Here is a 25,711-nt window from a genome sequence, read left to right as displayed (position 1 = left end):
CTCTCCCTCCTGGGGAAGGAGAGCACAGCTTCAAAAGCAGTAGCTCAAGCTTCTGCTGAACTCAGACATAAGACATTTGAAGTGGCCTTTAAAGAAGTGTGTGCCAAATTTGTAGAGCAAATTCAAAACAGTGTAAATTAAGTGAAGTGAAAGCTCTTGAAGTAGATCTTCACTGGATGGATTATGGTGGTATTGCTCACAAAATATCCGGGAAAAGCAATGATATCTCTCCAGCTTGTGTCATTCTGGGGCTTGATTTGAGTAGGGTGGTCGGTTCTCCTCACTTCTTAGAGAGTCTTAACAAGCACTACGTCTAACCTGTCATGTCGGCTACAATACACAGGGCAAGTGGATTAGAAAACTGGATTCTGTTCATGTAGACTGTAAAAGGGACAAGATCAAGTTCTGTATGCATTCCTATACTTGTATAGTCTTAATCTGTACAAAGGTGTTCTTGCAGCATGTCTGGTAACCTTGTTACCTAACCGGTAATAACAGCCTTCCTTTCCTTACAGCTTTATTTTGGCACCTCTTACTGTGCCACTTTTGTAGCAGTGCAGTACTACTTTTCAAAACTGAGCTTGACCATATCACCTTTTTTTTTTTTAAGGGGGGGGGGGAAGCAACAATAATTATTTATTGCCCACTAAAGTTTGTCTACAGCAGGGAAATAATTGGCCTTTTAATTTCAAGAGATATTCCAGAGCCATCTTTTGATAAAGGCAAACTGAGTGTTTGGAAGTTAATACTGCATTCCAGTGAACCAAGCCATTGGTGTCCTGTGCAATTGTGGATGTAGAATTCTGCTGTCTACAGAATTCAAGTGTAACCATTTGTTAACTGTATTGAAGGTGTGTCCTTAATGAAGAAAGTGTTCCAAATTAAAAAAAAAAAAAGCTGCTGAAGTGTGTGTGCTTCTCTGGTTTTTTGTACTCTGCCTTCTGCCACAGGCCTCCCCAGCAGTAACCATGCCATGGACCAGTGGTAGGTAACGCCTCCCAAAAGAACCCTAGGGAGCTTTCTGGAGGAAGTAATACCCTTCCACACTAACGGGCCAGCTGTAAGTATTGACTTATAACATACTTGTGTTTTAAAATACCTACTGCACAATCTCCTTCCAGGAAAAAAAAAAAACAAACAAAAAAACCACAGCATGTAAGGAGTCTTTATCAAAAGTATTTTATGTCATAGTCCATCTTTACAAAATAATATGAATAAGTAAAATGCCTATTATTCAACTTACAAATGTTAAATATGCAAGAGGAATACCAAGGAAAATTAAAGCTTATGCAGTCACGGACGTGTTAGAAGTTCACATGGCTTCTGATGTCATTGATCTGTTTTACCATTTCCCTTATGTGTTCTCCCCTGCAAGAAAATGTATTCAAGTCAAAGGCTGAAAGTCATTTTTGTTTGAGACCAATCAATCAGGAAGGAAAATACTTCTGTATCTTAGAAGCAGAGAATGGGAATGTTGTTGCAAGCCATTTCCTTAATGATGGGCTGGATACAGGCTGCTGAAGGATTCTCAGAGAAAAAGCAGACTTGAAGCAGATTTACTTTAATAGCAGCATTAAGGTGGCCACTGCTGCTGTCACAAGCTGGCTAATTTTATGCATCAAGACAAGCCCTACAAGCTCCAGCTGGCACATCAGTCAGCCCCCTCATGCAGCATAAGGGTTAAATTACACTGTAGAAATTTGAATAGGATTGCACAGCTGTAGCTAAATAAAACAAAGAAAGGGTACATACTGTCCTAGGTGGATTAAGTGGCATAAAACTGAACCGAAGTAGTTGTCTGAGGTCTCCCTTAAATTCTATGTCAGCATCAATGAGATTCACTCCTGAAAACTGGTGATATTTAAATCCCACAGCAGTGTTTCAGCAAAAGTACAGCTTGATAAAAATCTCTTGCCCTAACTTAGGAAAAACAAGCACTTTAATGAATTTGGTGTGTGGTTGTAGCACTTCATCTCTATTCCTTCCTACTATTGATGTCTGCGAGTTGTCCATTCTGAGAATAGTATAAGATTGATATTCTTCAGCATTTGATATTCGTTAATGTTTGACTTGAAACCACCTACGCCTGTACTGACAGACTGACTATACCAATTATGAATAGCATTGACTCAGTTTTGTGACTGTTTCCAAGCTGCAAAAAATTCATCGGGCAGAAAGGTTAGCTGTATTAACTGGACATGCATCCTTTCCCTAAGAACTGAGGGTACTTGTTTCAGTTTTGTATTTCAGATGTTGCAGATTTCTGAAGTCTGTGTAGCTATTTACCTGCATCCTTTTTTGGGGGGAAAAAAAGCCTCTTAGAAAAATACTAATGGACACCTATAGCCTGCTTGGAATTGGCTTACATCAGTGTCAGCACCTGAAGTCTATAGGAAGATCCAAGCTTTGACTTACTCTTCTTTCAGAACGGTTTGGATGCATTTGCTCTGGTAGGCACTGAGGGTGATGCTGGGTTTTCGTGGACTGGTCCCCTTTTCCATCTTTTTCTGCTGGTAATCCTTTTTCATTTTAACCTAGAAGTCATGCACAAAATGGAGACCCTGGTCAGTGTTGCTGCTTGCCTGAGTGAAAGCATTTTATAGCTACGAACTGGCGTGTCCTATTGCAATAAATATGGATAGGTAGCAAGTGATTACTATCCCATTGCTTAAAGTACCAGGATACTGTTGAGGGGCAAACCAACAAGACTTTACAAATTGATTTAGAGCTTGCATCCCTCTCTCCTAGGATTAAAAAATTAAAGTAGAAAATGCACTTAAAATCTGCTTCCTTTTTCATTCTGCCTCCCACAAAGAGATGAGAAAGCCAGTGCTGGGACTAAGTGACTTACTTTGTTAGGGTTTACACTGGGTTGCAGTAGCTTATATCTTATAATACTAAAAAGGTTCAGCAGTTACTTTAACATGCTGTTAATTTAGCAAAAGCACAAAATTGCTTTATCTGGAAGGACCATATTCTGCTAACTCAGTGTGATCATTAAATGCGAGCGAAGTGGTGTCAATAATCTACCACCCAGGTCTTTTGTTACCTCACCTGCCTGATAGCATTGCCCAAGTGCTGCAGCTGGTCATGTATTGTCTGCAATTCTTTCTTCATATCTTTTTCACTGTCTGATAAAACTGGAAGCTGAGAGTGGAAGCTGCGAAGCACTTTCTTCATCCTTCAGGTACAAAACAAGAAATGTTGCTGAATTAACACTAGTGGACCAGTTATGCCAAGACATCTACAGTCTTGCACATGCTCGTGAAGCATCTGACACTCTTTCCTCGCCTTCGGACTTTTCTCTTTCAGCTAGCCTCACCTAGCATTTCTGAGTAGCAAGCTGACTCAGTCTGGACCTGCAGTAGTACTGAAAAATAACTACGAAGCTCTACCAAAGAGAAGTTCAGAGGTTAGCCTTCTAACAAGCCAGTGTGGCACCTTCTGCTTACTCTGTTCTTCTACCACATCTGCAAATTTTAATATTACAGCAAGTGATCTGTGATGAAACAGGGCAGTTTGCACTCACCGGTTCATAATATCTTCTTGCTTCTCTTTGGCTTCTTCGTACTTGTCAGCCAAGCGCTCGGCCATTTCCCGCAAACTTTTCCTTTATGCAAGTAAAAAATGTTTATTCACTAAAGATTTACATGCAAGGCAGGCTGTACATGGAAACAGGATAAGGAGCCTGAAAAGGCTGGAGCAGGGAATGAACCTACATGCTTAATTCTAGCTGGTAAGACATTCACTTCATGGACAGCTCTTTCAGACAAGACTCTATTTCTGCACAAAGTTGCATGGTTTCTGGTATTTGACTTCATAAAACAGCCAGAGATTATACACACCTTTCCTCTCGACAGTAATTGAGATCTTCCAGTTGCTTCTTTTTCTGTCCCCATAGCAGCTTCACTCTTAAAAAATATATGAATAAAACAAAACCATACATAACAATCCAATTGAATCAGGATTTAGACTACACAGAAAGGATCACAGAAAGTGATTAATGCTCATGACTCCATTCACCCACATCAGAAGAGAAGTATTTTAGGTGCTTGTTTTCACTTTTTTCTTTCCCCCATCAGCTACAACAAGATATCACACTAGTCCCCCCTCCCCGCCCCCTGCTTTCTCTTGTAATTCTGTTTTCAACTTTAGTACTCCATTAGTCTTACAGGAGTAGGAGTCACAGAATAGATTTTGCTTATTTGTAACAGTTATTCCAGCAGAGGAGGTTTAATGCTGAGTACTTAGTGACATTGTTCCACAGAGACAGTGCACAGTACTTATGATTTTTTGTCTTACCTTTGCTGAATTTCCTCTTTTGCCAGATCTTGTTTCAGTATATATTCCTCTCGGAACACTTGTGTGGCTCTGCTGAGAAGCTGGAGGCATTCTTCAGGGGGAGGAGCAGCATCTTTATCCGCAGACCTTCATATATGAGACAGTTTTTTGCAATCCTACTTGTGCATGTTCCTTTGAAAGGATAAGCCATGTACACTATGTATGATAAGGACTTCAGCTCAGAGGTGGAAACGAGGAGCTATAAAGCAGTCTTCCTACTGAGGAAATCCCAAGATATTTTAAGATGCTCAAAACCCAATGGGATGAGGCCCTGAACAACTGAATCCAGCACTGAGGTTAGCCCTGCTTGGAGCAGGAGGCTGAACAAAGATACTTCCTGAGGTCCCTTCCCGTCAAAATTGCTACATGATGTTATGGCCCGCCTGTACAGACAGAGAGGCACGAGTTGGCTGCAGGAGCTTTGCCCCCTGGTACTAGCTATGCCCAAGCTAATATGCTGTTTGATCCGAAACCGATGAACACACAGTACTCCTAGGCATCTCCCCCTCTTCAGCTTCCCTAGGAAAAGGTTTTTACTTACTTCAGAACCAAGGGATTGGCAGAACTGCGCTGGAGGATGCTTCGGATATGCTTCTCAAATGAATGCTGTGATTCGGCCAGGATCCGGAGAGGGGAAACTGCAACATCGTTGTCCTCTCTAGTACACAGCAGAGGTGGGGATGCAGGATGGACTGTACTTCTGCCAAAGCACATCAACGGTAGAAAACTTTCATAGTGTTTAAACTAATGTTTAAACTGTGCTGTAGCTAAGGAACTCATCCATGTATTATAGCAGTAAGTCGGAAGTGTTCCAACAATTATTTCAATGATGCACTAAAGCCAGCTCTCAACAAGCTTGGTACAGCTTGCAGACCCACCTTCCTCTGCTTGGACAGAATGGAAAAGGGCAGGAATTGCAAGTATCTGTTTATTCACAGGGAAGTAAGTTCGGTAACAAGGCAAGCAGGATCTCACATGGCAGCATGATCAGCTTTTCCAAGCAGCCTGCCAGGTCCCTTTCCTGCCTATATAATTTGAGATAAGTGGGGTTTTAAGTAGCTGTAAGAAAAGCTATTTGAGCATACTGCAGAAAGAGGGTTTTTTTTGAAAAAAAAAAAAAAAAAAAAAATTTGCAAGAGAACCTGACTGTACATTAATGTAAGCCTTAGTTAGCGCTGCTGAAGGTACCTGCAGTGTTCTTAGTAACAAACACATGAAAATAGCTCCAAAGATGTAGTGTTTGTTCACTTACCTGTGCAAAAGCAAATTCACTGAACTCATCTATGTCCTTCCCCCACAACCCCAAACATAAAGGAAAGAAAGGTTGCTTTAGAAATGCACAATAAAATGCCATGACTTTAAAGCAACTGAAGACCCCCATTTTTTTTTTTCCTTCATGCAAACATAATCCTGCACTACTCTGTCTGTAAAGGAGTTCCAGATTTCCAGATAGATTGATTATAAAAATTAAAAGAAAAAAACAACCACCCAATAATAATGTCAAGAATGTCAAGAATCTTTTGATGCAACTCCTATGCTAATATGCATTAAGAGTGATACAAATTAATTACATTCCTCCCCACCCTACCCCCAACCACCTTATCAATATTAAATAACTAGTATAAGACCACTTCAGAGCTCAGCCAGGGAGTGTTCAGTAGAAAAACATCTGTGCATTATGAGAGGTACAGAAGTCTAAGAGGAAAAGGACAAAAAAAAATAAAAAAAATCCTGAGATCCATTTTGTAAGACAGTCACCTCTGCACAGCTCAGTTAAAACCATGGATTTCAATCCAATTAAGACCCACGTACAAGAGCGGCCTTGTAATACACTCATAGGTGTTTGTGATGCAGATCATTGTAGGCCCCAAGATGTCAGAGACGATCCAAAATCCTCTAATAGGAGCAGGCTGCCTGAGGGAAGAAAACACATGAATTACTGACTCAAACAGGTTCTTTGTGGCTGCAGTTATTGTGCACATTCACCATTTTGGAAATGTGCTTATCTACAGCAGTCACCTTAAAACAGACATGTTTCATTAAGGTAATTGCAAAATCATTGCAAAATAATTATTCTTATCTCATACGGTCTGACTGGAAGGGGAAGGAAAACACAAGGAAACCTCATCCATCCATCTATCCAGGGAGAGGGAGCACCCACACCACTTAACTGGGAAACAGAAGGGAATTTGCCTTGATCTATGCCTAGAGAAAAACCTTACTCCACTCTTCTATTGCAGAGCACATATACTTTCTCAGGCAAGACCACTTCTGCCTATACACTGATAATCTGCATACAGTTAGTGATCCTCAAATTTTGGCTCAAATGCCCTGTCCTCAGGTAACTACTAACACCATCAGAATCTGCCATCTGCACTGACTTAGGGAGCCCTTTAGAGGGTTAGCATCTATTAATAAACATACATTATATTTAATATGTAGCATTATATAGTAATGATTAGGCCTTATTAAAGCCAAAAAATACAGCAGATGATAGATAGATGGATAAACATTACAGAGTGCAGCAGATAATTGATCTTGAACCAGACTGGGGTACCTCAGGAGTTCAAAATCAGATGTTCTTTTAGGGCACTGTTTCATCTTTAACATCATACAAACAAAAGGAACATGTCAACGTTAAGACTCTTAAGAAAGCCAAATCAGGTCCCAGAGTTGCACTGGGGCGTTGAAAACAATTTCTGCTATTTCAACATGTTTTCAGACAGTAACTTAGGAATTTACCTAATGACCCTGACTGTGCATTACAAATCCTGATGCACATATTGATTATTTGAATTCTGTTAAGCTTACTTAGTTATTATTTTCAATAGAGAGAATGCAGCAGAAGGGGGCATATCAAATATTTTGCATAGGAACTCACTGATGTGGAATTAATAGAAAGGGTTTGTTTTTTACCTGCACGGCAACGGTTTTGTACAAAGAATATGTTCAACAAAGCACTTCTGTTCTGCTCCCAACTCTTGTAAACTGTCTTTGTCTTCTTCATCTACAAAGACGACAGATTTGTCAGAATGCATTAGATTCCCTTTGCAAGGTAAAATATACATATTCTAGGAATTAACCACATATTCACCAATTTGTTAATAGAAAAATGCAGAAGTCTAGATGGTAACCACTTCCCTCCACATGCAATGAAGTCTTGCCACTCACCTGACCCAAGGAATTTGTGAAGTTTATTGATCCACGTCAACCCAACACTGTGGACACCAGCTTCGTGTGTGCAGTGGTATCTAGAGGGGCATTTAGGATCTGAAATTTAAACAGTGAATGTATTAAGAAAAGACACCAAATTGAGAAAATCTCATCCCGCAAACCCAAATTGCTGAACGTGTGTATCTGCCCACCGTCCAGTCAGCATTAGCATCTTGTTCCAAGTATTAACTAATCCCTGTCCAAAAACCCAGCTAGATGAATTATACACATTATTACAGTTCTACGCATAGATAAATTAACTTAAAGTGCCTAAACTCTTTCATGAATTGTTTAGAACTACTTGTATCACACAATGCTGTCTGTAACAATCCGCTGGATTTTAAAGGGAAGATCAGTTAAAGCCAGCAGACCAGCATTCAGACAAGCTTCTTGTTCAGAAAGACCCAAACCATTTGTCCTGCCTCACAATTACATCAGTTACTCTAATAAAAAAATACTAACTCTTCCTACAGGATCACCATCCCACAGATATATCACTTACTTGCTTACATATGTAGATCATCACACATGCAACAACTTCTACTTTATAATCTGCAGCTGAAAGAGTTTGGTATTATGTGATCCTATATAATCTGCCCTTGAGTAAACATTACAGCATGTCCCAGGCTTGCTCTTTCTTTTAATGACCTGCAACCCTTGCCCCACTCCTCCAGACCCCATTTATGAAACAAGTCTTCCAACCGTCTCTTCATACATCTGTGGAAGTATGAACACCACCTTGTAGTTACATTTTACATCAGGAGATTTAAGCCAATTTCTGTTTTGAAGGAGGATAAAACACTACTCTGCTATTCCTTTTAATGGAGCAATTGGTTAAAAAAAAAAAAAAAAAAGACGGGGGAACAACAGATGGAGTGGAGATAACAGGCACTGCACGCTCACACCTACTTTGGGAGCAAGTTTCAGCACTCTCTAGATTGTCTTATGACAATTCCCCTTTTACTCAGCAGATTTCCCCCAGCTTTAATGAAGACATCAGCCAAATGCTTATTCTAATACCACTGCCTGAGGCCAGTGATAATCTGATCCTAAATTCATGAAATAATAAAGCATGTAAAAGCCAACAAGCACGTGCCTGAATCACAACCTACCTCGATGCAGTTTGATTGGGCAAGAGAAGTCAGACTCCAAAGGCTCTTCCTCATCTCCTGATGCCAGTTTCAGTGCAAGTTCCAGCTCAACACATTCAAACACGTACAGTGAAGGAATAAGATCAGATCTTGGGTCCCAAGATTTTTCTGACTGTAAAGGGCATTTGAATTCTTTAGTGAGACATCCTTTAAATAGAAATGCCAGCAAAAATAACATCAAGGAAAAGAGTTACATAACATAGGCAAGGATTGCCCAAGTATATATTGTTAAAGTACTTAAAGTCCCTTTATTCTTTTACTTTAAAAGAAGTTACATTTCTCTATGAACCATAATAAGTTTTTGTCTTAGACAACTGTCTCTAAAATAGCTCTTAATAAGTTTGATCAAAAACTGATATCCCTGCAGGTATACAGAATTGGCATTTAAAAGAAAAGCCCCAGTGATCACAGGGCATGGCCGGAATAGGAGGAAGGCTCACTACTTCCTTATAAAAGAATGCAGCTTTGACACTTGGCTTTCACTACCAGGCATCCTGCTATCTTGCAACCAGGAACTTTGACTGAAGAAACAAAGATATGTATAGAAAGAACAAGACAAGATACCTGTTCGTCATCCTCTTCTCCATCCAGTACCACGCAGTGATAAAGCATTCCCGATTCAGTGGCAATCACCAAGATGTTTGGAATACAAGGTAGGCAAAGGACAGCACAAGCATCATAGCCGTAATTATCTTCTGCAGCAGGATGCATGGGCAAAGGGCCTAGCAGCTTGCCGAGATTTCCAGCGCTGAAACAAAGAAGATGAATTCAGAGTTCTCCAGAGTTGCCTACAAGAGTTTGCTGGATAATAACTACAAAATAAGGATCATTAAAAAAAACAAAAAACAGGTTAGAGTTCGGTTTAATTTCCGTTAGGCAGTAGCAATCCAGCCTTCTGTAGCTTAAGAGCCTAAACTATCTGCTTCATGGAGATCTCAGAGAAAAAAATGGAACTCAGTAATAACATTTTATCCTTCAAAAGCAACCAAGCTACATTGCAACAAATTTGAGAGGAAATATTTTCATACAAGAATACATAAAGTACTTACAGAAACCTCAAAATAACTATCTTTATCAATCAGTTATTTTCTTGCTTAAGAAAGCACTTACAAGCAGTGTTCTTTGGCCTAGCATTTCTCTAGGCAGAACTTTTTGCAGGATTAAGCTCATTTCATTGCTTATGAGCAGGATCTCCTCAATTCTACACCAGTTCCCAAGCAGAGGCAAACAGTGCTGTTTCTAACTTAAATACCATCCACATTTTAATTCTGTTACACTACATCTAACTTGTAAGTTTTTCACTATCTTTTCAATTTTCTGAGGTATGAAATATATTCTTGTATTGTGCTCATATTCTTGATTCAAATTCTTGACCTTTCATTAAGGGATACACATGAGAACCTTCTATGCTCTTAAAATATTTCTGTTCCTAAAATGACACTGGCACTCATTCAGCTTCCTTTGAAGCTAAAAATGAACTGCTGTGAACCGAAGGCACCAAAACACATGTAACAGTGTGTCAGAGCTACCAACCTTTTAACAATCTTTTATTTCCATTACAGATTTCTGACAATAGCTAATTGACTGCTGGTTGTCAGCACTAGAAACTGCACCCTTCACCTCTGGATCAAAAAAGGAAGCCATGCTATTCCTGGATTTAAGTCTATTAGCACTGCCACAAGAGAAGATAAAACAGTTTGCAATACAATAAAAGTCAGCCCAGCATCCATTCCAGAATTCGAGCCAGGCTACGAGATGGCTCTGAAATCCAAGCACTGTACAAACATACGACCGCCACATGCAACGCGAGGATGAGTGTGAGGCCTACCTCTGTATCAGGCTGATATACGTGAGGAATGTCTCCCCATTTTCATACAAGATGTACAGAGGATAGGCCAACACTTCTTCACTCCCTCGCTGTCCAACTATGTTCTTTGGCACCGGCACCAGCGGGCCAAAGTCAAACGCCACTGCAGTTTCTCCGAGCGATGCTGTGTAGGCTCTCCTGGACATGTCAGGACAAAACCTGAGGTCAGCAATGACTGTGAGAACACAAGTATTTACCCAGGTCCATCAGCATGTGCTGTCAGACAAATTACTGCTAAAGAGCTGTCAGTCAGTTCTTTGATGTCCTATTTTCAGTAGCAAAAGCCTGCAGGTAACATCGTTCTTCCTGTGCCCCATTTCTGAAATACACTCACCAGCCAGTCCAGCTTCACAGGATACAAGGGGACATACTGGTATTTCCCGTGTAATATATCAGCCTATGGCTTGACCAGCAGAGTCCCTTATATTTCTCCTTTTCGATTAGGCCAAGGAGAAAAGAAAAGGATGATTATTTTCTGCATTCCTCTCTCAAAAAGCCCTTTTTATCCACATCTTAAGGATGATGTGTATTTTTCAAATGCCAGCAAACACTGGACTGTACAGTTTGTTCCTCCCTTTTTTTTTTTTTTTAGAAAGGTGGGGCAAAAAAAGTTGCAGCTAGTGTGCTAGGAAGGAGAAAAAAAAACAGTAAGTCATGAGAAGATTTTCTAGTGGATTTACTACTCATTCATCAAAAACACATTTGATAGTATTCTGTCAAAAGCATTTCAAAATACAAGAAGCCACACAAACCCTTTATTTATTATTAAAGTCTCCTCTTCAGCATCTGAAAGAGCAATCACTTTGATGGGTGTCTGAGGCACCTTCAGACTGTAAATCCTAGAGGAAAGAAACAGGAACAATGTTCATTCAGTTGTCAGTGTTGCACGTGTCCCTGCTGATGCAGAAACATCAGTAGTTACCAGCCTAAAATTTCTTCCACGCAAATTTTTTTTTGTAAACCTGGTAAGAATGGTAATGAGCAAATATCTAGTGAAAAATCAGACTGTCTACTACAAAAAAATATTGATGATCCACTATAAACAGGTTTTACCTTATAGTGTTATCTGAAGTCAACAGCACAACATGGGGCTCTAATGTCTCACAGGGATACCAGGCAGCATGTTTTAAAGTCAGAGATGTCGAACTTGTGAAGAACCTTTCCGCAATAGGAATAGTACTGTAATACAGAGCAGAAGCATGCAATGTTACCAAAAAATAACAACAACAAAAACCACTCCCCCATCCCCAAAACAAAAACAGAACGGGTTACTACTTCCAGAGGGAAGTAGGGGCAAGAAGAAGGGGAAACCCAGTTAAAATGCTTCAAAGGCATTGGCTGTATAATTCTTAAGGTTGAAGGGACAGCTTTAACTTGCAGCCTTTTGTCCTTTCCACCCCAAAATGTGCTTTTACCTGTCGGTGCTAAAATGCTTAGTGAAAAAAATACAGAAAAACACCTTGTTCCTCACCAATTGCAACAAGCTTAGATAGTCATTTACCAAAAGGCAAGCCCCTGAGCCAAAATAACCGCGTCTGTGATTGTCTCTACAACCCTGATACAACCAATGCCTTTCATATCCAGCCAGAATAGCACAGAGGCTGTCACAGAACAACCGGCAGGACAGGATATCATTAACCACCTCAGCTCTTACCCACCTACAGTTCACTGTTGATTTCCCACCTTCAAATTCAGAGTTCTTCCCCCAGCGTTTAGGCAGTTCCAGTACCATGAGCCCTTTAGTACCAATGAGAGCCACATGATGCTGCGTGGGGCTTAACAGTGTTTGATAGACCTCAAAGAGGGGGGGATTTATGCAGAGAAGAGTCTGAAAATAAAAGTGTTACAGTTAAACGCAAACCATCGTGCTCATGGAAGTACCGCATTCGGTATTTAGTAGCATATCCAGCTGGCACAGTGATGTACACACGGGCTATGCGGTGCTGAGCAATAAATAACGCTTGTTTCAAGCCACACCACCATCTGCCAAATCTATCGGTTTCGCTGAGCGAAGGCCCCACGTCGAAAAGCGTCCGGCAGCTGCGCGGCCACGGCGAAGCCGCCGCACCGGCACGGGCATGCTCCTCGCTGGTGGCTTTATCGCAAGCCCTGCACCAGGGAGCTGTGGCGGCTCGGTGACACGGGGCACCCGGGAGTAGGGGCGCGAAGCGGGGGCAGGGGAGACACCCAGGAGGCAGCAGGACCCTCTGCAGCCCCTCGCCGCTGAGCCCGGCCCCGGCTCCCCCCCGCCCGGCCCCCGCCGGTAACGATCCCCCTCCCCATCCCCGGCCTCTCCGGTAACGATCTCCACCTGTGTCCTCTGTCCCCCAACCCCCCGCTCCGGTCCCGGTCCAGCCCCTGCCGGTAACGACCCCCCATGTCCCGGTAACGATCTCCCTCCCCATCCTCTCCCTCGGTAACGATCCCCGTCCCCATCCCCGGCCTCTCCGGTAACGATCTCCACCTCCCCTCCTCTCCCCGCGTGCGGTCCCGGTCCGGCCCCTGTTACCGTTCCGGTAATGATCCCCGTGTCCCATTAACGATCTCCATCCCTATCCCCTCCCCCGGTCTCTCCCGGTAACGATCTCCATCTCTCCCCGCCCCGGTGCCGGTCCAGCCCCTGCCGGTAACGATCCCCTCCCGCCCCGGCCCCGGTTCTAGCCCCGCAGCGACCCCACATTCCCCCCCCCCCCCGATCTCGTCCCCACCCGGTAACGGCCCCTCCCGGTCACGACCCCACCCCATAACGGTCCCCCCTCCCCCCCCGCTAACGGCTCTCCTCCCCGCCCGCCCCCACCTGGTAGCGGCCCAGCCCCGCGGGCTCGGGGCCGCCGAGGCGGCGGAGGCCGATGGTGTGGAGGGCGCTGCTCTCGCCGTCCCAGAGGAAGAGGTCGCCGTCGAGGCCGAAGAGCAGGTTGCGGATGAGCGGCGGCCGCGGGGCGGCGGCGGCGGCGGCGGCGGCGCTGCGCTCGCGGAGGCGGCAGAGCACCGCGTGCTGCGGCAGCACCGCGCGCCACTGCTCCGCCGGGCCCCACTCGGTCGCCATCGCGCCGCGCCGCGCCGCGCCGCCCCCGCCGCGCGCAGCCGCCGGCCTCGCCGCCGCGCAGCCAATCAGCGGCGCCCGTCGGCCGGCGCCGGGACTACACCTCCCAGCGTGCCCCGGGGCGGGGGGCGGCCGCTCCCAGCATGCCCGCGGGGACGGAGGAGCGGCGCGGCGCGGCGCGGTGGCGGCGCGGCCATGGAGGCGCCGCGGCGGCGGCGGCACCGCGCCCTGTACAAGGGGCCGGCGGCGCCGCCCTGGAAGGAGACCTACCGCCGGGTGAGCGGGGCCGCCGCGGCGGGGGCCGCGCCGCTGGGTGGCCTCTGGGCGCGCAGCGCGGCGCGGCGGGAGCGGGGGCTGGGCCCGGGCGCCGTTACCGGGCGGGCGCCAACTGCCGTTACAACCGTTATTCGCCTCCCGCAGTGCTGTTACTGCTCTGCTCAGTCCCGTAACAGCCCTCCCCCCCCCCCCCTCACGCGTGTCGCTGACGGGCCCCTGTGCTGTCACCCCCCAGCGCTGCGTGGAGAGGCTGCGCAACAGCCGGGCGAAGCTGCTGGACCGGTACCGGCAGGCCGGGGAGCGCGTCGGCGCCGCGGCCGTGGGCGCGCTGCTGGTGCGGGAGGTGATGGAGCAGGAGTGGCAGGCGCTGCGCCCCGAGAGCCTGCCGTCCCTGCGGGGGGAGCAGCCCTTGGCACAGGTCAGTACTGCCGCGCCGCCGGCTCCTGCGGCCTTCAGAGCCCTTGCAGCAGGGTGTTACACGGGTCTCTGCACCTGTAAATGTTTCCTTTCCCGGGGAGCGCCGGCCTCTCGCTGCTTGGAGTTGGCACAACTCAGACCGTCTGGGTTTCGTGCTTCAGCAGCTAGTGCAGGATGTTGTGAAACAGCTGTGAAAGTGGTGGCCTTGGGCCTGGGAGTGGGGAACTTCCTGATTTCCTTCACAAGCTGCACCAGAGTTGCAGCAGAGGGGGATTTCCACAGCTGTGGTTTTCGGAGCGGTTGTGTCACTGACTGCTCTCACTCCCAAGAATGGGAATAAAACTCTAACTTTTTAAAAGGTAAGTTCTTGACCAGGCTGTGATCCCATCATTATTATTTTTGCACACATTACTATTGTATATGTTGCTTTCTACAGTGCATGTTTTGTCAAATACAGAGATTTGACAGACAGAAGCATAAGCAGTGAATTTATGTTACATTGACAGCTCAGTCAGGTGCTGGAAAATAAGTGAGAATGTAGCCAGAATGGGAGAATTACTGACTAATGCACCTTTCAGATGCTAGAGGATCCTGATGAACTAGCAGTACTGGAAGAAATCCAACAGGAACTGGTCTTGCAAGGTAACTTCTCAAAACACTTTTTCAGACTCCAATTTAAACCATAATATTTCTGACTTTCTAGTAATCCAGACTAGGTGAGACTGAACACCTTAGTTCCTGTAGACCATGGGAGTTTGAAGAAGAGCCTCCTTGAAAGTATCTGTAGCCTCTGTAATGCACTGAGAGCCTTTGTGACAGTTGTAAGTTTGAGTGGCATTTCAGGGTCTGTGAGAAATTAATAGAGGAGAACCAGGAGACAGCACTGTGATGTTTGGGACTGTAGGACCCTGTATAAATCAGTTCATAGTTTTTCTAGATTGTTGGTTGAAAAGTGTTACAGTCGTGAAGCTGAGACCAGCTAAAGATTGAGCCAAAGGAAAAAACTAGATTAACAGGAACCATTTCCTCAAGTGTAGAAATCTGACCTAAAGAAAGACAAGCTCAGAACTAGTGGCTGCCCCAGACTCTGTCCACTGAGCAACTTCATGCATGCTTCTGCAGTACCATGAGTTCATAACAGAGGCCCGAGGGTATTTTGTTCTTTTTATCGCAGAACAGTTGGTTATAGAAGAGTATGAGCGAAGTCTTCAGTTTGATGAAGAATGTCTCAATGCGATGCTTGATGGCTTGGATGCCAGTGACAAGATCATCTGCCCCGTGTGTAGAAAGTAAGAAAGCTCTTGGTGCTGGAACAAGATGCTTGACAAAAGCCTCACAGGGCTTCTCTGCTTCAGTCTTGCTGGTTTGAGCAGCACTCGGAGCCTGTGCTGCTCTAGATACTGTTCTCTTAATGAATGTTGGCTTCTTTCCTGTCATTCTGTGCGAGATATTTGGGTCTTCTCCCTGCTAGACAAGTGCAGCCACCTGTTTAGAGTGCTCTGAAGAGAGTTACAGCAAGATTACCGTGCAAGTTAAGGCTGGATCTCAGCTGCAAGGCAACAGCACAGAATTTCTCTTCTGAGCCATTCATGAAACAAAGTATTCTGTGAGGAACCTTGATGCTACAATCAACCTAGCTGTAATTAGCACAAAGAGGGATTGATTCTCCACTCTCCTACTACACATGAAAGTTTCGGCTTAGAAACAGGCACTAACAAAAGCAGTAGCCAAACACAGGCTCCTGTTTGTGTGTATTTCAATGAAATAGAAAAATGAGCAATGAGCTCCAAAATCTAAGAACTTTTGCTAAGATCTGCCTTTGTTGTTCTTGTTGTTGTGAAGATGCTCACTGTCTGCTGTCTTCCTAGGAATAACCTGACCGTGAGGAATCACTTGGTTTTTTGCCAGTGTGGATTATACATCACTACACAGGTAGGATGTCAGTTATACTTCACCCGCAACATAGCTTAAGTCTGCTGCAAGGTCAGCATCATTCTGAACAAGAAGAGGCAGCTTTAAGCTATGGAGCAACTTATGTCTAAGACTTCTTTTAACCCAATTTATCTCAGGATATGACAGAAGAGAAGCTCCGGTCACTTCTAGAAAACACTATAACAGAGCACAGTTACAGGTGCTTTCACAATCCAGAGTTTACTGTTACCAGTGGAATGGAGGAAGAAGCCAGTCTTCTCATGAGCTGTTCGGTGAGTCTGAATGTCAAGTTTCTGGAAAGGATCTCAGATTAGACCAACTTCTCAATTACCTGTGCAGCTACACACAGAAACCAGCAGTCCATGACCTCAGTGGTTTGGGTTGCTCTTTCTCTCAACCCTTTTTTGACTACCTGTAGCAATGAAAGGAGGAACAGTTTAATTACACCATTTACCTTAACTGCTAGATTAGGGAGTCTTTTAAGGACCTGTCAAATTTACCAACTTACCTTTCTCACACTTTAGCAAACAACTTTAAGTCTTGTGTAGAGCATCTATTTGGAGAAGTGTTTCTTGAAGAAAAGCTGTAAAAAATTTCAGTTTAGGCCTCCTCAAAAGGCTCAGCCCTCTTGGAGAAACCACATACTCTACCTTTGACTCAAACTAGAGCTAGCAGGGAGTTCTTAGCCTTGCTGCTTAAGTGAAACTGCTGGGCACTGATACGTGCACTTATCTGGTGGCTACAGTTCTAGGAACAGAGCATTTCAGTTTTGAATATTAATGTAGCCTTATATATGAATATAGTTTGTCTGTTTAACTTACCTTACTTCTTGTGAAGGTCTGTGACTCCTGGACGATTCTCCTGTAACTTGATTTGGCTGCTGTTTTTCACTGGAAGAACTTCTTGAGGTTAAAAATCTGCCCAGAGCTGCTAGTATTATGTATATACTTGTAACTGCTGTGTCAAAAGCATATTTGACAAGGCAGTAGTATTGCCTTAATTGCACTTTTGATGACACAGTGTTTTGAAATAAATATACCTAGTTTATTTCAGCCTCCGAGTCTTTTTTTTTTTTTTAATAACCAGTCCATCAGTGATTTCACAGCTCGCATTGGCTTTCATGCTTGTTTTCTGTTCACTGACAGCATCTTTGCTTTGCTGTATCCTTCTCCTCTGTTGTAAAGAATGGGTGACTCCTTGTAGGCTTAACCACAGTTGTGCACTTTACCTAGGACAAAAGCAAATTCCCTGGAAGAGCTTATGAAAAAAATGCAGTTTATGTGATATTTAATATGTTAGAAGTTAATCCTTCCCCTTAGGCGCACCTGGCTTTAGTACACGTGTCATTCCTCACCCATCAAGCTTCCCATTTGCGTTGTCCTTCACAAAGCATCAAAACCTAGTTCCTTTTTAGTACAGGTTCCTCCTAAAGGAATGGGACTGCAGTGGTACAAAAGCTTTGCTTTAGTATGAGACATCCCCTACTTGAGCAAGGTTTAATTAACTAGCAAACAGAAATACTGTTCTGATACACCTGTGTTAACAATGCATAGATGGGCAGAAGGACAGTGAAGAGGAACATAACTTGGGTGCATTGTGAGACAAAGCTGACTCTCAAAACACTATAGTGTAGGCTGGCTCGTGGGTGGAGATAGCAGGTGCTTGGATTTGGATTCCTGGCATCCAAGGCTTCAGAAGGATGGACAGAATCCTGTTCCTCCTATGTTCAACCCTGCCTCCGCAAACAGTCACGAGAAACATTTCTCATTCAGTCACAGAAACTGAAACCAGAGTAAAGCAGCTTAATTCCTAACCTCAGTACATGTATTTCCCTGAGCACCCTTGACAACAGCAAAGCTGATCATGGCTAACTGAATTGCAGAATTCCAGAATAAAAAGGTAGTCCTGGACAAAATTAACAAGATAAAAGAAATAATCCTTGCAGAAGTGCAAGACACAAGTGCTATTTAAATATGCTGTCTCATCTCAGCATTCTTCATGGATGCACTCAAACCAAATGAAGAAGCAGAGCTTTAATGTACTGCCAGCTGGCACACAGTTCCCAAACACAGCAGGAGCACATTCTGGATTTCTGCTCTGCCAGCAGGGCTTCTTATGACCTTGAGACAACAACTGGAGACACCAGATCACAGAGAAATCCACAGCTGCTGCCCTGCAGCAATGCCTTGGACGTGCACATCCACAACATTTGAATTACTCTGCTGAAACTGAAGTGCTCCAGTCTCCCTGGGGTATTTTCTAAAGCAGCTGCATTAATACTACTATAATATGTTATGGCAGCATGTTCCTATTTAAAACAGCTCCTCAAAGCCTATTTTTAAGAGTCTGTTTTCTACTCCATATCACACAGAAAGGCAGCCAAGACTTCAGTCATACCCTGATTACACTACAGCCTGCCACAATACTGACCTAGGACACCTAGAATGAATGAATCACATACATAATTAGCGCTGCTTGGCCAGCCAAATTCCTCCTCCAGACACAACTATACTGGCAGAAGGGCAGTTCTGTGTGTTTAAAGGTGCTGGAATAGTTCTGCCTGGAAAAAAAACCCTGCCAAAACAAGCTATTTCTGCACCAACAGTTCTTCAGGCAGTAACACTGGTTCAGGCACAGAAAAACCCTAAAATCATTTTATGGCAACGCTCGGTCAGCAATGGTACAGCAAGAAGAAAACACATCAGTTTGCAGTGATATGTTGAACAGATTTTTATTCTTCACGTTCATTCGTAATTGTACAAAAACGCCAAGTGGGGTGAGGCAATTCCAGACAATAATGTTATAGAACTTGATCTGGGCTGCGACATAAATACAAATCCCAGAATACATGCGAGAATCCTCATTTTCCCACAATTCTCATATCCTAATTCAAAGTTGCTTACTCTCAGTATCTGTTGTGAAGATATGTTTGGGTATTGCTGGCTGGAGCACTGCTGTGGAATACCCACATTTGAAAATTAGTTTCCTGTCTTAATCTACTGACATTTGACAAAGCTTTTAAGGTCTTCAAGGAATTTAATATACTCCTGGTGCTCCAGTGCGGTGCTGAGCTCAATTAACTCATCAGCGAATGTGTTGTCTACTCCTCGATCAGCCAGGAAATCCATTAAGTGATCATACAGAGCCTGGAAGGAATGAAGAGAAGATTTACTGAGCAGAACACACCTGGGTACAGGCTGATTTTAAAATGCCCCATGGCAGTGGGCTTTTCTTTCTCCGAGGCAGATCAGACCTTCCTCCTGCAGGAGACCAGACACCTCCCCGTGCCCTTCTTCAGCAGGCCTGGCCTTGGGTGTGACACTCGGAGGGAAGGGGACATGGAACAGGTCATTTAAACTTGCCGTTGTCAGTAAACTCAATAGCACGAATGAGCTGCACTCTGGAGGTCATCAACTGACTGTAGGACCCAACAGGAAAAGTCTGTCAAAGACTACACATACCAAGAAGCTTTGCCTGTCCCCTCTTTATAATGCTACGGCCTTGGGTGTAAACTGTTTTAGTAGCATCTAGAAAAGGTGGAAGCAGTTGGTATCTTATGTAAACACTTGTTTGAGAGACTAAATCTTTCACAGTTAGCAACACCTTTCTTCATGTTTTTAATCCTACATAACTACTGCAACTCCAACACACGTTACTGCTTGTGGGTTCCCTCTCTCTCCTGATTAGAACAAATTCATTGCTACTGCTTAGTGCAATAATGCTAATGCAAAAAGACTTCCCCGCATCCAGGCAATCGTTTCAGACTTTCTGCCTCACAATCTGTACTCCATGCAGTACTCAATAGCATCTGGGCTATTCCAATCTGCTAGTCATGTTTCTTGCCACAAGTCCTTTAGCAGGGCAGAAAGATTTGGAAATCCAATCTGAATTTTCAAGCTACTAACAGTGTTGAGACTATGGATATTGATGTGCATGGTTTTATTTTTTCTTACCAGTATTAGCGAGCAAATGATTCATTTTGGACTTCTGTAATCTGAGTAAGTCACAAATCATACACATTTTTTGTAATTAATTTTGTCTCAAGTCAGAACAGAAAAAAGCAGCATGAGATATTTTAGAGCATGCTACCAACACAATGGGAACACTTCCCAAAGAGAAATACTCTAAAGTTTTAATCACGTGATATACAGCTTCAAATTCAGAAGGCTCTAACCTTTTGAAAACCTGGCATTGACAACTTTTTTAAGTACATGCCAGATTCTTGAACAGAGTCCAGATTGGTTGGTTTGTTTCTTTCTTTTAATTTTATGTCACCACTAGGAAAACATACGTGGAAAACTTAAACAAAAATTAAACTACCTGTTACACTAAACATAGATTAAATGATACTTGAGCAAGTGTCAAAGCATCTCTAAAATGCAATACAGCTAGGAAAAAGCATCATAAACTTCTAAAGCCTGAAACAAAACTGGTTTTAACACGTAGGCTTCTCACTGCCACTAATGTCACCAGCACTGCACGACTGGTGGGACCACATAGCAATCCGCAGCCTGCAGTGGATCTGGGGCACAGAAGAGCACTGCCACATGGCAAGCCTGGGAATCCCTGGTCTCAGGCATCCAGAACAGGACTCATACAGAATTCAGGAGCAGAGAATGAGTCCAGAGGAGCTCAAGTGCCCTCTGCAGTCTAAGGCCTTGTTAGTTTTAGCAGCACTTACCCAGTCAAGGGAGTCTGTATTGAGGGTGTAGTTGGTTTCCTTCCAATCTGATTCTCCGGTGGGCTGAAAGCTGACCTCTCGAATTGTGAAAATATCGCTTTCGTCCTCTCCCTCCTGTCCAACCTGAAACAGGAAATGGATGCAAGACAAAGATTAGCCCTAACTACAGGGCGCCTTTAGCCGTTTCGTCCTGAAGCGAGGAACACGACACTGCAGGCAAAATCCCAAGCCCGCTAGTAAAGCCATTCCTCTCTCTCAGCGTGGGCCTCTGAAGATAAGCACGCACAAGCACCAGAACACAGGAAAGCCCAGAAGAGGTCAGTCTCACAGTTCATGCTGACAGAAGTGAATTGATGTAAGTCAATGACCTTATTTTTAAAAAGATGTAAAAATCTCTTCTGCATGGTTCTTAAACAATCTATCCTCAGAAGTCTGTCTAACCTTTGTCAACAGTGTCTGCATAAATGATCTGTTAAGATTTGCAAAATAAACCACAAAAATCACCCTGAAGCAAAGGTCTCAATCTAATCCCCCCCACCTTTTTTTTTCTAATCCCTACTACTCTTTGACCTTTGTGAAACCTCAGCACCAATGAGATTTGCAAGTTACTTATAGGTTGTATTAAATGCATCTTGTTTGGGCCATTCTTGTTTACCTGTCTCAATTTGCCATGCAGTTAAAGAACCCATACCTCGTTTCTCTAATTCCATAAGATAGTCTATAAGTAGCTGATTAGAAAAGCAAGGTCAAGACAGAAGAAATGCAATGGAACATCTCCCCAGAGTTTATTCTTGCAAGCTCTTAAAGCTTTTTTTTTAATGTTAAAAAAAGAGAGATAACAGGAGACTGCATATTCTGCAGATAAAGAAAACCAGCAGACTGTAAAGAACAGTTAGGTTCAAAAGTGGCACAATTACACTATGGTGAAGCAGGAGATGTGCAGTGAGCCACAGGCCAGAGTTAGCTACAGCTGATGCCTGAGCAGTTCAATACTCACCTCATCTTCAGGGTAATGGCAGTCAAGGACAAGGGTCTGTTTTGTATCATCTTTTATTACTTCAACAACAAAGTTTGGAGTCGATGTAATATCAGGCTATGTAAAAGGTAAGAAAAAAAGTTGCATCAGCATTGGAGCCTGAACAGGAGCCAAAGTGCCCAAGGGACAGCCCAGCAACACAACCCATCCAGCACTCAGGTTGTTCCCAGTCACCCTCTTTCTCGAGAGCCTCTTGGGTTGTCCTGGCCAAGGCATCCTCCTCCAACCGCACCCGCACCTCTTCAGCCCCTTCTCTGCTCTGCATCCGGTCACACGGGTATAACAGTAGCCGGAAACATCTGCCACCACCTAAACAACCCAGAGAGCCTGCAGCTCACCCGGATGCCTCTCCCTCTACACAACAGGAATCACGACTGGGCTGTCGAATTGCTTTGAGAGCAGGAGTTGCTCTTGCCTGCCCTCCTTCATGTGGGAAATTTGGCAGTGCACAAGACTTCCTATGCACACGCAGGGACCAAGTGCAGTGTGTTCTCAGCAGACATGGGCATGCCCAGGGCAAGGGGAGCAATGTACAGTCTTCCCAGCTGAGCACACTAAGCAGTAATGCGCTGAAATAAGTACTAACATTCAAAAAATGCATATTAACTGCTACGAACCACAGACATACAGTGCAGTTTCATTCCCTACTTGTTCAACCAATGTCACCGTAGATCAGGCATCTGCCTCAAATTATATTGCTTGTTTACAGTTCTACCAGTATTTTTACTAACAGTCTTACTAAAAAGGAGTGCAAGAGGCAGTTCTAATCAACAAAACCATGCAAGTGTCATGCGAGTAGTTTTGCATTTTGTGGGTAATACCAGTACTGTTAGTTCCACCAGCTAAGCAAAGTGCAAAATGCAGTATTTATTGTAGCAGGTTCCAGAGGCAGCCATGAAGTCCAATACCTCAGCTCCTTTCATTTCTACTTATACAGAACCCTCTCACACACTCTGTCTTTCCGCTGCAGAGAGAAGAGGGTCACAGCCAAATGACAGACAAAAAATGAGAGAAAAAGCATAAGGGCAAACCGCTAACTTTCCTGGGTGCTGTCATCCATAATGAAAGCGTACATAAAGACCAAGTTTACCTCCTGCTCATCAGGTTTCTGTTCTCCTTGTGTTTCTTCTTCTTCCTCAAGAGATGGTGGAATACTGTTATTGATGTTGAACGTAACCGTTATCCTTCAAAAGAACCACAAGCAATTACTTTAAACACCATAAAGAAAATACTTACTGCATCTCTCTTATTTGAAACTTCTGTAGTATAAATTCACTGGCTGCAATGCTGTCCCCACATCATGAACAAGATTCAAAATACTTTGCGTGTTCTGTTTAATTTGTCCTTCCCTCATATGGTACATGTTCCAGCTGAGAGTTTAAGATGCACGCTCTAGTAAAACTGACTTCCTCCAATCGCTCTCACAAGCGAGCATTTTCAAGTTTTATTAGACCAAATTCTTATTTTTAATGTAGGAAAACCTCATGAATCTTTGCAACACACAAGACAAAGCAAACTTGTAAGAAAAATGCCTTGTGCCCAAGGTGGTAAAATACCGAGCCTATGCAACGTCCACAGTTTGTGCAGCCTGGACAGACAGTGGTACAAGCAATGCGAACGCAAGGAAGAATTACTGATTATATTATGATCAGTCTTTCAAGTACGCGTGCTTGCTCAGATGAATCCTTATAAACAGCAAATACCTGTTTGCACTTACTTCTCTCCAGCTATTTTCTGGACCAGCTTGGCCTCTGTGCCGTGGACTTCTAGCTCCCACCCTCCAGATATCTTGGGCAGAGCTTTATGTTTCTGGATCTTCTTCTCCTCTTTTATTTCATCTGTCAGAAACTCTGCAAACGCTTTGTCTCCTTACGAGGCAGGAATAAAAAAAAGGAAGAAGGAAAAAGCAAGAAACACGTTGAGAGCAGGCAGGACCTGGAGATCCCCCAGCGATCCCCCGGGGCTGAGCGAGGTACAAGCGGAGGGAGGGAGGGAGGGAGGGAGGTGGCAGCACGGGGCGGCGCCGGGGGCCAAGGCCGCTCTCGCTGCATCCCCGCCTCCCCTCGCCACGTGCCGGCCGGGACACGCGCGACCACGCGGCCGCCTCGCGCCCCTCCCCCCTCACGGGGGGCCCCTCCCCCGCGCCTCGGCGGGGGAAACCGCTCCCCTCCGCCTCCCCTCACGGGGGGCTCCCTCCCCTTCGCTTCCCCTCGCGGGGGAAGGGGGGTCGCCGTCCTCCGTCTCCCCTCGTGACGAGGGGGTGGGTCGCTCCCCTCCGTTTCCCCTCACGGGGGGCTCCCTCCCCTCCGCCTCCCCTCGCGCCGGGAGCGGGGTGTCTCGCCCCCTCCCCGCCCGGCTCACCCTCGGTGTGGAGGCCGCCGCAGCCGCAGGAGACGCCGCCGGCCGAGTCCCGCCGCGGGCGCAGCAGCGCCGTCCGCCAGCCGCCGCCGCCCAACTGCCACAGGGAGCGCGCCAGCGCGGGCGCGGCGGCGGCGGCGGGCGGCGGCAGGAGGGCGCGGGGGAAGGGGGCGGCGGCGGACAGGAGGCGGCGGGGCGGCGGCGGGCGCAGGGCGGCGGCGGCGCGCAGGGCCCGGGCGAGCAGCATGGTGCGGGCGGCGAGGCGGGCCGGGAGCAGAGGACACCGCCTGGCCCGGAAGTGCCGCGAGTGCTTCCGGCGCAGCGCGCCCCTGCTCCCGTCCTGCCCCGCGGCAGCGCAACACAGCGCAACGCAGCGCAGCGGCGAGCGCGCCCCGCCCCGAGCCCGGCGGCGCGGGTTCGAGTCCCGTCCCCGGCAGCGCCCTAGAAACGCACCGTTTACCCGGATTAAAAGCGGTAGAGCAGGGCTCTCTCAAGCTTTAGCGGAGTTTGGATTTACCTCCAGTTCACAAGGATACGAACAACACAGCCGAAGTTATTTGCTTACAGCGGTTGCAGAAGGAGGCATTTCAATAGCGCAGCTCGCTACTGTTATGAGCTGAAAACAGCAACAATACACAACAGCAGCAAACACCACTCATAAAACATCGACATTCACCAGCTCTCCAGCCCCTGCGCTCGCAAGGCGAGGCTGTGGTTACTGTTTAAAGGGTCCCAGAAAAGCTTCAGAGATGGGGAAAAAACGCTGAAGCTTCAATATTGACTGCAACAAGAAAAAGCATCATTAAGTAGTGAAAGCTGTATTCTTGTACACCCCCCCTACTCTTTATTAGAAAAATAGTCACCTTTCTGGCAAGTCCTCAGAAAGAGGAAAAAAAACCTGATTTTTTTTGGCCTTTAGCAATACATATTCTAGAAGGAGGCGCAACCAAGGCAAACCGCCTCCTGGCTTAAAGCATTCGCTTTGTCTGCAAGTTGGCGCTGCAACCCGCTGTCGACTGGAGACACAAAAGACCAAGTAGTGCTGACAGCAAGGCTCTGGCTGGAGAGATCTGATACCGCAGCGGCAAAGCACCAGGGTTTCCACTCCCAGCTCCACGCTGGTGTTCGAGTCCTGCGCATGCAGTAACTGGGTCCATTCTGCACACGCAGCGCAGACTCACTGACCCCTGCTAACATTTTATCTTTAAAATCTAAAGTGCTTCAGCGACATTGAAACCCCAGACTGCTTAAAGCAAAGACACTCGCCACCCGAATTCAAAGTGCTGCTACTAAAGACTTGTACCTAAATGTCCTGGGGACCATTTCTTTTAGCTCTACAGCATTCCTGCCTCATAAAACACCACCTGGGACTTGGATTTTAGCCATCACTCTTTAT

At 45.3% G+C, this 25,711-nt stretch overlaps 3 protein-coding genes across 3 annotated transcripts; 1 reads left to right on the top strand and 2 right to left on the bottom strand.

The window, feature by feature from the left end:
* Positions 1–1,151: 1,151 nt before the first annotated feature.
* NUP88 (nucleoporin 88) lies at positions 1,152–13,618 on the bottom strand. Its single transcript, XM_067309585.1, has 17 exons — positions 13,370–13,618; positions 12,231–12,400; positions 11,626–11,751; positions 11,325–11,411; positions 10,534–10,710; positions 9,270–9,453; positions 8,667–8,817; positions 7,513–7,611; positions 7,258–7,348; positions 6,154–6,255; positions 4,883–5,041; positions 4,303–4,428; positions 3,846–3,911; positions 3,530–3,610; positions 3,055–3,181; positions 2,416–2,534; positions 1,152–1,368 (listed from the first exon to the last, which is right to left on the bottom strand). Exons 1-17 carry the CDS (start codon positions 13,616–13,618, stop codon positions 1,305–1,307), a joined length of 2,178 nt encoding a protein of 725 aa, XP_067165686.1. The 3' UTR covers positions 1,152–1,304.
* Positions 13,619–13,768: 150 nt separating this feature from the next.
* RPAIN (RPA interacting protein) lies at positions 13,769–17,287 on the top strand. The gene is made up of 7 exons (XM_067309718.1): positions 13,769–13,891; positions 14,127–14,309; positions 14,887–14,950; positions 15,483–15,597; positions 16,177–16,240; positions 16,378–16,512; positions 17,078–17,287. Exons 1-7 carry the CDS (start codon positions 13,811–13,813, stop codon positions 17,105–17,107), a joined length of 672 nt encoding a protein of 223 aa, XP_067165819.1. The 5' UTR covers positions 13,769–13,810; the 3' UTR covers positions 17,108–17,287.
* Positions 17,288–18,955: 1,668 nt separating this feature from the next.
* Positions 18,956–24,581, bottom strand: C1QBP (complement C1q binding protein). The gene is made up of 6 exons (XM_067309873.1): positions 24,319–24,581; positions 23,675–23,825; positions 23,048–23,141; positions 21,919–22,014; positions 20,922–21,044; positions 18,956–19,386 (listed from the first exon to the last, which is right to left on the bottom strand). Exons 1-6 carry the CDS (start codon positions 24,560–24,562, stop codon positions 19,237–19,239), a joined length of 858 nt encoding a protein of 285 aa, XP_067165974.1. The 5' UTR covers positions 24,563–24,581; the 3' UTR covers positions 18,956–19,236.
* Positions 24,582–25,711: the final 1,130 nt, after the last annotated feature.

This window comes from Apteryx mantelli, chromosome 22 (genome assembly GCF_036417845.1).
Source record: "Apteryx mantelli isolate bAptMan1 chromosome 22, bAptMan1.hap1, whole genome shotgun sequence".
Lineage (NCBI taxonomy): Eukaryota > Metazoa > Chordata > Aves > Apterygiformes > Apterygidae > Apteryx > Apteryx mantelli.
Note: the sequence above shows the minus strand (reverse complement) of the source record. Positions and strands in the feature narration are given on the sequence as shown.